At 44.6% G+C, this 15,337-nt stretch overlaps 2 protein-coding genes across 2 annotated transcripts; both read right to left on the minus strand.

Annotated features, from left to right (window-relative positions):
* Nucleotides 1-418: 418 nt before the first annotated feature.
* LOC139433396 (uncharacterized) lies at nt 419-5,532 on the minus strand (the record flags this gene model as incomplete). Its single annotated transcript, XM_071202385.1, has 4 exons — nt 5,380-5,532; nt 1,084-2,139; nt 505-992; nt 419-473 (listed from the first exon to the last, which is right to left on the minus strand). Coding segments are annotated over exons 1-4 (1,752 nt in total), but the record flags the coding sequence as incomplete, so codon positions are not given.
* Nucleotides 5,533-5,682: 150 nt separating this feature from the next.
* Nucleotides 5,683-8,233, minus strand: LOC117442245 (chymotrypsin B-like). The gene is made up of 7 exons (XM_034078244.2): nt 8,182-8,233; nt 7,327-7,430; nt 7,180-7,259; nt 6,550-6,631; nt 6,294-6,474; nt 5,984-6,117; nt 5,683-5,907 (listed from the first exon to the last, which is right to left on the minus strand). Exons 1-7 carry the CDS (start codon nt 8,231-8,233, stop codon nt 5,746-5,748), a joined length of 795 nt encoding a protein of 264 aa, XP_033934135.1. The 3' UTR covers nt 5,683-5,745.
* Nucleotides 8,234-15,337: the final 7,104 nt, after the last annotated feature.

A 15,337-nucleotide genomic window follows, 5' to 3' on the forward strand; every position in this document is an offset into this window, starting at 1 on the left:
CTGATTCACTAGAGCCTGATTCACTAGAGCCTGATTCACTAGAGCCTGATTCACTAGAGCCTGATTCATTAGAGCCTGATTCACTAGAGCCTGATTCACTAGAGCCTGATTCACTAGAGCCTGATTCACTAGAGCCTGATTCATTAGAGCCTGATTCACTAGAGCCTGATTCACTAGAGCCTGATTCACTAGAGCCTGATTCATTAGAGCCTGATTCACTAGAGCCTGATTCACTAGAGCCTGATTCACTAGAGCCTGATTCACTAGAGCCTGATTCACTAGAGCCTGATTCACTAGAGCCTGATTCACTAGAGACTGATTCACTAGAGCCTGATTCACTAGAGCCTGATTCACTAGAGCCTGATTCATTAGAGCCTGATTCACTAGAGCCTGATTCACTAGAGCCTGATTCACTAGAGCCTGATTCACTAGAGCCTGATTCACTAGAGCCTGATTCACTAGAGCCTGATTCACTAGAGCCTGATTCACTAGAGCCTGATTCACTTAGAGCCTGATTCACTAGAGCCTGATTCACTAGAGCCTGATTCACTAGAGCCTGATTCACTAGAGCCTGATTCACTAGAGCCTGATTCACTAGAGCCTGATTCACTAGAGCCTGATTCACTAGAGCCTGATTCACTAGAGCCTGATTCACTAGAGCCTGATTCACTAGAGCCTGATTCACTAGAGCCTGATTCACTAGAGCCTGATTCACTAGAGCCTGATTCACTAGAGCCTGATTCACTAGAGCCTGATTCACTAGAGCCTGATTCACTAGAGCCTGATTCACTAGAGCCTGATTCACTAGAGCCTGATTCACTAGAGCCTGATTCACTAGAGCCTGATTCACTAGAGCCTGATTCACTAGAGCCTGATTCACTAGAGCCTGATTCACTAGAGCCTGATTCACTAGAGCCTGATTCACTAGAGCCTGATTCATTAGAGCCTGATTCACTAGAGCCCTGATTCACTAGAGCCTGATTCATTAGAACCTGATTCATTAGAGCCTGATTCATTAGAGACTGATTCACTAGAGACTGATTCACTAGAGCCTAATTCATTAGAGACTGATTCACTAGAGACTGATTCACTAGAGCCTGATTCACTAGAGCCTGATTCACTAGAGCCTGATTCATTAGAGCCTGATTCACTAGAGCCTGATTCACTAGAGACTGATTCACTAGAGTCTGTTTCACTAGAGTCTGATTCATTAGAGCCTGATTCATTAGAGCCTGATTCACTAGAGCCTGATTCACTAGAGACTGATTCACTAGAGCCTGTTTCACTAGAGACTGATTCACTATAGCCTGATTCACTAGAGACTGATTCACTAGAGACTGATTCACTAGAGCCTGATTCACTAGAGCCTGATTCACTAGAGCCTGATTCACTAGAGCCTGATTCATTAGAGCCTGATTCACTAGAGCCTGATTCACTAGAGACTGATTCACTAGAGCCTGATTCATTAGAGCCTGATTCATTAGAGCCTGATTCACTAGAGCCTGATTCACTAGAGCCTGATTCACTAGAGCCTGATTCATTAGAGCCTGATTCACTAGAGCCTGATTCACTAGAGCCTGATTCACTAGAGCCTGATTCACTAGAGCCTGATTCACTAGAGCCTGATTCACTAGAGCCTGATTCACTAGAGCCTGATTCACTAGAGCCTGATTCACTAGAGACTGATTCACTAGAGCCTGATTCACTAGAGCCTGATTCATTAGAGCCTGATTCACTAGAGCCTGATTCACTAGAGCCTGATTCACTAGAGCCTGATTCACTAGAGCCTGATTCACTAGAGCCTGATTCACTAGAGCCTGATTCACTAGAGCCTGATTCATTAGAGCCTGATTCACTAGAGCCTGATTCACTAGAGACTGATTCACTAGAGTCTGATTCACTAGAGACTGATTCACTAGAGCCTGATTCATTAGAGCCTGATTCATTAGAGCCTGATTCACTAGAGCCTGATTCATTAGAGACTGATTCACTAGAGACTGATTCACTAGAGCCTGATTCATTAGAGACTGATTCACTAGAGACTGATTCACTAGAGCCTGATTCACTAGAGCCTGATTCACTAGAGCCTGATTCATTAGAGCCTGATTCACTAGAGCCTGATTCACTAGAGCCTGATTCACTAGAGCCTGATTCACTAGAGCCTGATTCATTAGAGCCTGATTCACTAGAGCCTGATTCACTAGAGCCTGATTCACTAGAGACTGATTCACTAGAGCCTGATTCACTAGAGACTGATTCACTAGAGACTGATTCACTAGAGCCTGATTCACTAGAGCCTGATTCACTAGAGCCTGATTCCACTAGAGCCTGATTCATTAGAGACTGATTCACTAGAGCCTGATTCACTAGAGACTGATTCACTAGAGCCTGATTCATTAGAGCCTGATACATTAGAGCCTGATTCACTAGAGCCTGATTCACTAGAGCCTGATTCACTAGAGCCTGATTCATTAGAGCCTGATTCACTAGAGCCTGATTCACTAGAGCCTGATTCACTAGAGCCTGATTCACTAGAGCAGTGGTTGCCAAACTTTTTGTGCCCAAGGCACACCAAAGGACAAGTAAAAATCTCAAGGCACACCTATTGTGCAAAATAGCCCTTATAACAGGTGTTATCACTCATATCATGTAAAATATCTGTATTATGTGCATAATTATTTACTAATGCCAAATAAAATGTGACAAAGACAACTATATTACTCATGAAATATTTATTAACGAAATATTTCAGAAATTAATTTGAAACGTTATCAAATTAGGCTTCATCAAAGCAGCAACACACTCATTTAAACCAGACAGGTCACAACATTAAACATGAGACAAAGGAAATTCAGCACAGAGAACTGTCAATGCAAGGAAGCTGCATTGTCCATGGTCCTGAACTACAAATTATAAATGTAACATTTCAGCAGAGATGGGGTCGTTACTAAAAAAAAAGTAATATATTACATATTACTTTAAAAAAAAAAAGTAATATATTACACTACTTCGTTACTCTCTACATAAAGTAACTCGTTACTTTACTCCTTACTTTACTCGCAGGGCCGGCCCGCCCCTCCCTGCAGGCAGATCACGCAGACTGCTAAAGTTTCAAATGTTCTCTTTAGTTCAGTTTCCATTGTCGCATAAGACTGATCCAGATCCTGAATGTTTTCCTATCTGACCATGGCTGTCCTCTGTCTCCTGCTATCTTTATATTTTGCGCAGTCTATCTCTGCTCACGCTGTTGCGTCGGCGTGTTCTCCTGCGTGTTGGCCATGTGTTGCACTGGAACCAGACACCGCAAAGACTTCAGCCGAGCACGTACAATAACTCTCCTTACCAGCAGGCGGCGGGAGTGTGTATTCGTCATTCAAAACAGGCAACAACCGGAAGACAGAGAAGAAGAACAGACTGTGATATAAACAAACAACAAATAGCGTGTGCGGTAGCTCCACCTTAGCACGTGTTCTTTGCAGGTGCTTGTTGAGGTTTGACGTGGTGTTTACAGCAGTATATAACAGCTTCTGGCCCGGACACAGTTTGCACCTCACCGTCACATTCCTGTCTATTCTTCGGATGAACTCAAAATAATGGGCATACCTCCACCCCTCGAGAGTTATCGCTGACTCAGCCATGTTTATGCAGCACTGCACGCGGAGATTACGTACATATAAACCTACAAAGTACTGATATAGTAAATTAAAAAATAATTATTTTTGTGTAGTTGTATATTGCAATAATAACGTATGGTTGTCACAAAATCCCACGGCACACCCGGACTTGCCTCACGGCACACCAGTGTGCCGCGGCACACCGTTTGGGAACCACTGCACTAGAGTCTGATTCACTAGAGCCTGATTCACTAGAGCCTGATTCACTAGAGCCTGATTCAATAGAGCCTGATTCACTAGAGCCTGATTCATTAGAGCCAGATTCATTAGAGCCTGATTCATTAGAGCCTGATTCACTAGAGCCTGATTCACTAGAGCCTGATTCACTAGAGCCTGTTTAACTAGAGCCTGATTCACTAGAGCCTGATTCACTAGAGCCTGATTCACTAGAGCCTGTTTAACTAGAGCCTGATTCACTAGAGCCTGATTCATTAGAGCCTGATTCACTAGAGCCTGATTCATTAGAGCCTGATTAATTAGAGCCTGATTCACTAGAGACTGATTCACTAGAGCCTGATTCACTAGAGCCTGATTCACTAGAGCCTGATTCATTAGAGCCTGATTCACTAGAGCCTGATTCATTAGAGCCTGATTAATTAGAGCCTGATTCATTAGAGCCTGATTCACTAGAGCCTGATTCATTAGAGCCTGATTCACTAGAACCTGATTCACTAGAGCCTGATTCACTAGAGCCTGATTCACTAGAGCCTGATTCACTAGAGCCTGATTCACTAGAGCCTGTTTAACTAGAGCCTGATTCACTAGAGCCTGATTCATTAGAGCCTGATTCACTAGAGCCTGATTCATTAGAGCCTGATTAATTAGAGCCTGATTCATTAGAGCCTGATTCACTAGAGCCTGATTCATTAGAGCCTGATTCACTAGAACCTGATTCACTAGAGCCTGATTCACTAGAGCCTGATTCACTAGAGACCCTTCACCCCAAAGTGCTCCTGTGGGGATTGTCCACAGTGTTGAGTATGTAAGTCGCTTTGGATAAAAGTGTCTAACAAGTGACATGTGATGTAATATAGTTTGGGGGGGGCTCCTCTGATAGGGTACTTGCACGAAAACACTGTACATACTACAGTACATATTACATGTATGACATATGTAGTTGAGCTGTTCACTTTTTAAACTTGTCTTATTGTAAGAAGTTGGGAAATGCTTTTAAAAATATGGTTTGATTTTTAAATAATTTTCCTGCACTTTAATTTTAACGTTTTTATTTGTGTTTCAATCAGAATCAGAAGTCCTTTATGAGTCCCGCAGCTTCACAGCAGATCTGATCAAAGGCAGACCATAATAAAACATGAGCCAACATTGAATATATGCACATATATACATATATATCTATATATGTATATATATATATATATATAGATATATAGAGACAGCACACATTAGTAACACTTAAAGACATACGTTAACGTGGCCAGAAATAAAAGTGAGTTCCAGCATCAGATCAGTGAGAGTCAGGGTCCGTGGGGAGCTATCAGAGGCTGTGGTGGTCTGTCAGGGGCCGTGGGGAGCTATCAGAGGCTGTGGTGGTCTGTCAGGGGCCGTGGGGAGCTATCAGAGGCTGTGGTGGTCTGTCAGGGGCCGTGGGGATCTATCAGAGGCTGTGGTGGTCTGTCAGGGGCCGTGGGGAGCTATCAGAGGCTGTGGTGGTCTGTCAGGGGCCGCGGGGCCATGGGGGTTGTACAGTCTGACCACTGCAGGTTGTAAGCTGGTGAAGAACCATGTCCAGAGAACTGTGGACCTGAGGGTCAAAGTCCCCGGACCCTCCCTGCTCCCCCTCAGTCTGAGGAACATGAATACGGTCCTTTTTAAATATGAGGCATGAAGACGTATCCATGACAACACAAACAGAAACACACACAGTGTGTTGATCATCGGGGGGGGGGGTGAGAGCTGTCGCCCCTCACTCTGAAGTACCTTGTGGTTATTAGATATTTCACACACGTGTAAATATGAATGGACGCAGGGTGATCTTTAAAGTTTTTATTATTAGGGTTTGGGGGTCAAGGGGTCAGTGGGGGGGCCGGGGGTCAGGCTGGGTTTCCTCTGCTTAGTTGGCGGCGAGGGTCTGGTCCACCCAGCTGCGCAGCTCGGTGACGCGGGCGTAGACGGCGGGGGTGGAGGTGGAGCAGCGGCTGCTTCCCCAGGACACGATGCCCACCAGAGTCCAGGCTCCGGCATTCTCACAGACCAGAGGACCACCAGAGTCTCCCTGCAGGGGGGAGAGAAACCGGTTACACAGGGGGAGAGACACAGAGAGGGGGAGACAGGTAGGGGCGGGGCCTCACCATGCAGGAAGTGGCTCCAGCTCCTCCAGCACAGATCATGACTCCGGAGATGTTGCTGCCCCAGTGCTGCTTGCACTGCTCGCTGGACAGCAGGGGGAGGGAGGCCTGCTGCAGCAGGCTGGGGGTGTTGGCAGCTGCAGGGGAAGAAATCAAACGCACCCATTAATGTTCAGCTGTCCCTGATCAGCTAACGGTAAACGGACTGCCTCATTTGGATCTCTCTCCAGTCTGTACCTATCGTCAAGCCGCTACAGAACAAGGGTTGAGACGACTAACCGTTAGCCTCTGTTAGCTTAGCATAGGGACTCACCAGTGTAGCGGGTCAGCCCCCATCCGGAGGTCACGCAGGTGGTCCCAGCGCTGAAGTTGTCGGAGGACTCTGCGAGGCAGACGGGGGAGACGTTGGGTCCCAGGCGGGCGGGCGAGGCCAGCTTGATGAGGGAGATGTCGTTGTTGATGGTGCGGGGGTTCCACAGGGGGTGGGTGAACACCTGGGGGAGGGGGGATCAGTTAATGGTAAAGGAAGGGGGGGTGCTCTGAATACTGATTGGCTGACGGGGTCTCACCTGGGCGGGCTTCAGTTTCTGGATGTCCTCATTGGAGCCGGAGCCCTTATTGTGTTCCCCAACAATCACCACATGGTACGTCCTGAAACAGGAAACAGGAAGTGGTGTTTCATTAGACCTTCCTTTGTGTGTGTGTGTGCGTGTGTGTGTGTGTGTCTGTGTGTATGTGTGTGTGTGTCTGTGTCTGTGTCTGTGTGTGTGTCTGTGTCTGTGTGTGTGTGTGTGTGTGTCTCTGTGTGTGTGTGTGTGTGTGTCTGTGTGTGTGTGTCTGTGTGTGTGTGTCTATGTGTGTATGTGTGTGTGTGTGTGTGTCTGTATGTGTGTGTGTCTGTGTGTGTCTGTGTCTGTGTGTGTGTCTGTGTGTGTCTGTGTGTGTCTGTGTCTGTGTGTGTGTGTATGTGTGTCTGTGTGTGTGTGTTTGTGTGTTTGTGTGTGTGTGTGTGTCTCTGTGTGTGTGTGTGTGTCTGTATGTGTGTGTGTGTGTGTGTGTGTCTGTGTGTGTCTGTGTGTGTGTGTGTGTGTGTGTGTGTGTCTGTGTGTGTGTGTGTGTGTCTGTGTGTGTGTGTCTGTGTGTGTGTCTGTGTGTCTGTGTGTGTGTGTGTGTGTGTGTGTGTGTGTGTGTGTTCTGACCTCACGTTGCAGTGGGCCGCGGTCACCACCCAGTTCTCGTTGATCAGGGAGCCCCCACAGAAGTGGAAGCCGCTGGATTGCTGAGAGAAACAGGGGGTGTTACAAAACATCTGGGTCAGGTTAATATTCAGTGAGGCTCAGACTGACCTGCAGGGACACCTGCCAGGGCCAGGAGTGAGGCACGGCCTCCTCCCCGTTCACGATGCGGGCGTAACCCGACACCTGAGGGGTGATGGCAGGGGTGCCGCAGCCTGGGGGGTCAGGTAGAAACATCAATATATATAATAGTACACACATTTAGAGAGTAGAGAAAACTTTAAACGACATGCAGCTAGCATCAGAAGAACATCTGGATACGAACTAAAGGATTGAGAACATCTGGATACAAACTGAAGGATTGAGAACATCTGGATACCAGCTGAAGGATTGAGAACATCTGGATACTAGCTGAAGGATTGAGAACATCTGGATACTAGCTGAAGGATTGAGAACATCTGGATACAAACTGAAGGATTGAGAACATCTGGATACTAGCTGAAGGATTGAGAACATCTGGATACTAGCTGAAGGATTGAGAACATCTGGATACTAGCTGAAGGATTGAGAACACCTGGATACTAGCTGAATGATTGAGAACATCTGGATACTAGCTGAAGGATTGAGAACATCTGGAGACTAGCTGAAGGATTGAGAACATCTGGATACTAGCTGAAGGATTGAGAACATCTGGAGACTAGCTGAAGGATTGAGAATATCTGGATACTAGCTGAAGGATTGAGAACATCTGGAGACTAGCTGAAGGATTGAGAATATCTGGATACTAGCTGAATGATTGAGAACATCTGGATACTAGCTGAAGGATTGAGAACATCTGGATACTAGCTGAAGGATTGAGAACATCTGGATACTAGCTGAATGATTGAGAACATCTGGATACTAGCTGAAGGATTGAGAACATCTGGATACTAGCTGAAGGAGGAACAGGAGAATAAACATCAGTACCGTAGGCGGCGCTGACGAAGGCGAGGCAGGACACGATCCAGAGGAAGGCCATGGTGAGGAAGATGATGTGTTCAGGGACGCCTGCTCTTTTATCCTGCAGCCTGCCGGTGCCACAGCCAATCAGAGCGCTCACTGCTGCTGCTGCCAGCTGGACCGTTCACATGCCCTGTGATTGGCTGCTGACGTCTCACAGATCACACGCCCCTCTAACAAGATAAGACAGGAGGCATATTTAAGTTATTAAAGTTGTAATAAATATTAAATACAGTAAAAGAGAAATACAACAAAGACAAATATAATTGCAACAATAATATTAATACCAATAACGATATAGGAGTTATTTTATTATGTGTTCATCATCTTCGGTCTACTGTGTTTGGTGCAGCTGTTTGTGAGGTTTATGGAAAGACACAGAGGTCGATCCAGGGTCAGACGCCCCGCCTCCTACCCTGTGATTGGCTGCTGACGTCTCATTTGTCACAGACCCCGCCTCCTACCCTGTGATTGGCTGCTGACGTCTCACACGCCTCCGTAGGGAGACCGTAAAACAATAAACGCTACTCTAAAAAACATACTGTAGTGATATATCTGCACGTTTAAATGCATATATATTTAGCCTTACTCACATATATGTATATACATGTACATTGATACTATGTTTGTTTTATTTATTTAAGTTGTGTTGTTTTTATCTCTGTTTCCTCTCATGAGGACCATCTGTGTTTCTCTCACTGCTGCTGTCACACCTTCCCTACAATAAAGCTCCATCTTATCTTATAAAAACATATATATATATATGTTTAAATACATAATCAGAAATAAAGTCGAAAACGTTTAACACGTTCAAATTCAATGAATCTGATCATAGTTAAAGGAAATGAGTCATTACGTTTACAGTTTATATTTGTCACTTCAGGATCAGACTGAATAACGTTTATTAGCAGCTGCTTCAGATTAACGCTGAAGGAGATATTACACATCCTGATGTCTGACTTTGTATACATATATATTTAAATATACGAGGCAGAGACTGCAGGGAAAGTGATGCAACACCTGAGAACTGAGCAGCTGTGTGTTTCTGTGGGCGTGTCCTTCAGATGTCTCCTGTCAGCAGTAGCTTTATAATACGTGAGAAACGTATGAAAGTAATTCCTTAAAGGACGTTCAGCTCACATTTTCTCCTTTCAAATATTAACACTTTTTCTTGAAATATAAAACCCTAGGGTTAGGGTATATATAGTATATATAACCCTAACCCTTAGGGTTATATATACTATATATACCCTACGGGAGGCTTCTTTTATTTTATTTGTATTCATAATAATTTTTATTTTTCGTCAGAATGTAAAAATTACATTAGTTACGAATTTGTGTTCTCAAAAAACAGTGCATTGTGGGTAATGCAACTGTGATTTTTATTAAATTAGTTAGTTTTTAAGGAAGGCCAGAGCTTCAGCTGTATTGTATTACGAGCGTCCATTCCCATTGGATAAAAGGAGAATTTTACACCCCGAAGTAAGTTTTCTCCTTACTGTCGATTGATTTTACAGTGATATCTGCACTACTCATCGACTAAAAAAACACCAGATTATCTTTGTTAATTACACAACATTGATTGGTTTGAATTGTGTGCAATGCTTTTGTATTTTCCCCCTTCAATTCGGAGAAACAAAGATTTTTTCGGAGTTTTTGGATGGCAGAAGACACTACACTACCCAGAATCCTCAGCTATCGTTTGGGACTACACCATGTGCTTAGCTTGACAAACCCCGTGATCAGTCCTCAAGCTCTTTGATTGGTTGACCTCCAACTGCATTCCATATGAAAAAAGGTTTCGTAAAAGATAAATCATACTTTATTCAGCAGTGCTTGCTTTACTCTTCGAAAGTCATCACATGAATGCATTGTAATAAATGGTTTGGCTGCATTAAATATTACACATCTGTCGTAGTTCTTTATTTATCTCCAGAGATCGGGCTCAGAATAGACCGGAAGCTATTCTTTTACCGTTCTGTTTTAATTTCACAATAAAGTTAGTAGTCATATTTTGTTTTGATATTATTGTTTTTTATTAACTACTAGACGACTGGGTCATGTTAAGACCGTCTTTTCTGTGTTGCTGTGGGTTTTTTCCATCGCTTTTGTGTTACAAATATCAAAACAATAACAAAATAATATTCGTCGTAAACTAAACCAGAAACAGCAGCATATTTTATTTTGTTAACACTGTAAACTTTACAGCTTTTTAACCCAAACCACCTACTGGTTAAAGCACGTTATTGCACGTTTAGAGTAATTGCAATGCAGGAAGATTGTGTTGCTTTTTAACGACTGTTTAAAATGCCTTTTTCTTAATGTCTTTCATTTTTTTAAAGCACTTTTGAATGTGTTATATTTTATGAAAACATTTAAATATTAAGAGTAAATAGTGGGAAAGTAGAAGGTCAATGATATAAATATAGAATAGAAAATATCAAGAAGATACTCAAATGATATCTAGAATAAAACAGTTTAGTGCCTGATAGGAGGATGTGCTAACTAATAAGGCTTTATTTAAACATTAAAGAATACTTTAGGTTAAGGTCTTCTTTTAAATAGGAACAAAGCTTTGGGGGTATCTATCTACAGATAAATATTAAGCCTGACAAAGTCTAAATGGCATGGTTTGTTTTGGAACTTGACAATCAACTTTCCTGCAATGTTAACTATGTTGAAGCACTTATTTTAACTGATATTATACACATTAATTATAAACTTATGTATGTAGATAGTATAAGAAATGTGCAGAATACGACAGTGTAATGGTGGAGGTATACACACATTGATAGATGTCTTGTAATGCACTGTTGAGGAACCCGTGACCCAAGTTTTTCATTCATTGCATAACTACACTGTTGTGTATATGATATGTCAATAAACCTTAGAAAATCTTGAAATCTTGAAAGGGATGTGCAAAATAGCAATTATATACAGTCTTGAATGAACTATTAGAGAATAACGAGTAATGAATATGCTTTAAACGGATCTGCAGATAAATATTTAGTCTTCTCAAGCACCAACTATCAAATATCTCGCCTGATTGTTGGCACTTGACAATCACCTTCACTGAATTTCACTCAGGTGTAACTAAAGTCTGATTTAAGGGTTGTTTATATTTCACATCATTAATCCAAATCTGTAAAGTAACTAAAATAAATGTAGTGGAGGTACCAGGTTAACCTTAAAGAAAGACCTGAGGATTATAAAAGACCCCAGCCACAAACTGTTCTGTCTGCTGCCGTCTGGCAGGCGGTACCGCAGCATCCGGACTAAAACCACCAGACACAGAGACAGCTTCATCCCACAGGCTATACGATTATTAAACACCTGAACTTAGAAACAACATCCATAACATTCATCTGGCTGCTACTTAGAAATTATGTATCTAATATATCATATTCCAATCACTTGTAGATAGTGCTGCGTACCGGTACGCCGAACCGGTACTGGACTTGTAAAAAGTTTCGGTTCAAGTCCGGTTAAAACCGGAACGTCAGGAACCGGTACTTGGACTCGCAAAAAAACTAGCACTTACGTATATTCTGGTGTCTGTGGTTATTTAAACATTCCCTGATAAACGTTATTCAGCGTCAATAAATGAGTGCTAATCCCAGTGTGCTCAGTGTACAACATCACATGTCATTTCACCTTCGATTTACGGTTTGAAAACGTAGAATTTCGCCACATGCTAATGCTAACCGGAAGTGAAGAATTTTCAGAATAAAAGTTTTAAGTTAATAGTGTGAACTTTCGGTTTTTTCAGAATAAAAGTGATTTAAATTAGTGTTTTTAATTCAAAATTACGCCATATCAACATTGATTTTAATTTCTAACAGTATGTATTGTAGAGTTGTAGAAAATACATGGTGCACAGACAGTACAGTACACTCTGACTGTACAGTCACTAGAGTGTAGCCTATACTGTATATTAGGTGTGTAACAGTGTGATGCGTATAGTCTACTCTACACTCTACCTTTCAGCAACGTTTTAGGGATTTAGGCTCAGTCAGCTCAGGGACTGTTTGGTTACTTTAGTTTGGTAAATGAAATAAATGTTTGAACTTTGTAGTAGTTCACTGTAGTTGCTGTCATAAGTCATTTGTAGACTAAGTGGCACATTTGTACTTTGTAGAGAAATGTAGACACAAGTTGGAAGGGAGCACAATAAACCTGATGAGTTTGAATTTGAGTTGATTATGAGTTAATTTTCAATTGATAATTAGCTCACAATAAGTTCACTTTAGTTACTCACACAACTTGACACAAGCCATGGGTTCAGGTCCGGACTTATAAGTCCGGACCTGAACCTGAACCTCTGGACTTGAGTCCGGACCTGAACCTGAATGTGAGTCCAGGTACGCAGCACTACTTGTAGACTCTTATTGCACTATTTCACTATTTTTTCTGTGTAGGCCTATCTGTTTTATTGCATAGCACTGTTGGAGGAGCCTGTGACCTATGGGGGGGGGGGGGGGGGGGGAGGACACGTTCGATTCCTGTTTTGAATAGTGTGCCGTCGATGGGTTTCATTCCAATTCAAAGTCTTTTTTGACGTTCTGTGTAAACTTCTCACACTGCCACTCCAACATCCAATCACAGAGCTTGAGGACTGATCACGGGGTTTGTCAAGCTAAGCACATGGTGCAGTCCCAAACGATAGCTGAGGATTCTGGGTAGTGTAGTGTCTTCTGCCATCCAAAAACTCCGAAAAAATCTTTGTTTCTATCTATTTGACACAGCTGAAGCTCTGGCCTTCCTGAAAAACTAACTAATTTAATAAAAATCACAGTTGCATTACCCACAATGCACTGTTTTTTGAGAACACAAATTCGTAACTAATGTAATTTTTACATTCTGACGAAAAATAAAAATTATTATGAATACAAATAAAATAAAAGAAGCCTCCCGTGAGTTACTACAAGCTATATAGTAGATTTAAAAAACGTTGTATAGAATAAAAGCTCACTGCGGGACGTTGTAGAAATGCGTGTGTGCACCACGACAAAGGAGCCTCATTCACTTTACATAGGGGTTGTTTGCGTGGTGCCGACACGCAAATGTAACAAAGTTCATGACTCCACCACGCATTACGGTGTTAAGGAGTCGTGGTGGAGTCACGCATTCTGGTGAGATCAGGTTGGGACAGCCGGGGTGAGGTGTGTTCAGGGAAACAACGACACGCTGAGGACAGCCGGGGTGAGGTGTGTTCAGGGAAACAACGACACGCTGAGGACAGCCGGGGTGAGGTGTGTTCAGGGACACAACGACACGCTGAGGACAGCCGGGGTGAGGTGTGTTCAGGGACACAACGACACGCTGAGGGCAGCCGGGGTGATGTGTGTTCAGGGACACAACGACACGCTGAGGACAGCCGGGGTGAGGTGTGTTCAGGGACACAACGACACACTGAGGACAGCCGGGGTGAGGTGTGTTCATGGACACAACGACATGCTGAGGACAGCCGGGGTGAGGTGTGTTCAGGGACACAACGACACGCTGAGGACAGCCGGGGTGAGGTGTATTCAGGGACACAACGACACGCTGAGGACAGCCGGGGTGAGGTGTGTTCAGGGAAACAACGACACGCTGAGGACAGCCGGGGTGAGGTGTGTTCAGGGACACAACGACACGCTGAGGACAGCCGGGGTGAGGTGTGTTCAGGGACACAACGACACGCTGAGGGCAGCCGGGGTGATGTGTGTTCAGGGACACAACGACACGCTGAGGACAGCCGGGGTGAGGTGTGTTCAGGGAAACAACGACACGCTGAGGACAGCCGGGGTGAGGTGTGTTCAGGAACACAACGACACGCTGAGGACAGCCGGGGTGAGGTGTGTTCAGGGACACAACGACACGCTGAGGGCAGCCGGGGTGATGTGTGTTCAGGGACACAACGACACGCTGAGGACAGCCGGGGTGAGGTGTGTTCAGGGACACAACGACACACTGAGGACAGCCGGGGTGAGGTGTGTTCATGGACACAACAACATGCTGAGGACAGCCGGGGTGAGGTGTGTTCAGGGACACAACGACACGCTGAGGACAGCCGGGGTGAGGTGTATTCAGGGACACAACGACATGCTGAGGACAGCCGTGGTGAGGTGTGTTCAGGGACACAACGACACGCTGAGGACAGTCCACACAGGTTGAGGTGTGTTCAGGGACACAACGACATGCTGAGGAAAGCTGGGGTGAGGTGTGTTCAGGGACACAACGACACGCTGAGGACAGCCGGGGTGAGGTGTGTTCAGGGACACAACGACACGCTGAGGACAGCCGGGGTGAGGTGTGTTCAGGGACACAACGACATGCTGAGGACAGCCGGGGTGAGGTGTGTTCAGGGACACAAAGACATGCTGAGGACAGTCCACACAGGGTGAGGTGTGTTCAGGGACACAACGACATGCTGAGGAAAGCCGGGGTGAGGTGTGTTCAGGGACACAACGACACGCTGAGGACAGCCGGGGTGAGGTGTGTTCAGGGACACAACGACACGCTGAAGACAGCCGGGGTGAGGTGTGTTCAGGGACACAACGACATACTGAGGACAGCTGGGGTGAGGTGTGTTCAGGGACACAAAGACATGCTGAGGACAGTCCACACAGGGTGAGGTGTGTTCAGGGACACAACGACACGCTGAGGACAGTCCCCACAGGGTGAGGTGTGTTCAGGGACACAACGACATGCTGAGGACAGTCCCCACAGTGTGAGGTGTGTTCAGGGACACAACAACATGCTGAGGACAGCCTCCACAGGGTGAGGTGTGTTCAGGGACACAATGACACGCTGAGGACAGTCCATACAGGGTGAGGTGTGTTAAGGGACACAACGACATGCTGAGGACAGTCCACACAGGGTGAGGTGTGTTCAGGGACACAACGACACGCTGAGGACAGCCTCCACAGGGTGAGGTGTGTTCAGGGACACAACGACATGCTGAGGACAGTCCATACAGGGTGAGGTGTGTTCAGGGACACAACGACACAGGCTCCTCCAACAGAGCAACACAATGAAACAGATAAATAGTGCAGGTAAATATAATAAAGTAGAATATAAATATAAATAGTGCAAGAATATTCTGTATAAGTAATATACAGTAATTGGAATATGGTATATA

Source organism: Pseudochaenichthys georgianus, unplaced genomic scaffold, assembly GCF_902827115.2.
Source record: "Pseudochaenichthys georgianus unplaced genomic scaffold, fPseGeo1.2 scaffold_396_arrow_ctg1, whole genome shotgun sequence".
In the NCBI taxonomy this organism is placed as follows: Eukaryota; Metazoa; Chordata; class Actinopteri; order Perciformes; family Channichthyidae; genus Pseudochaenichthys; species Pseudochaenichthys georgianus.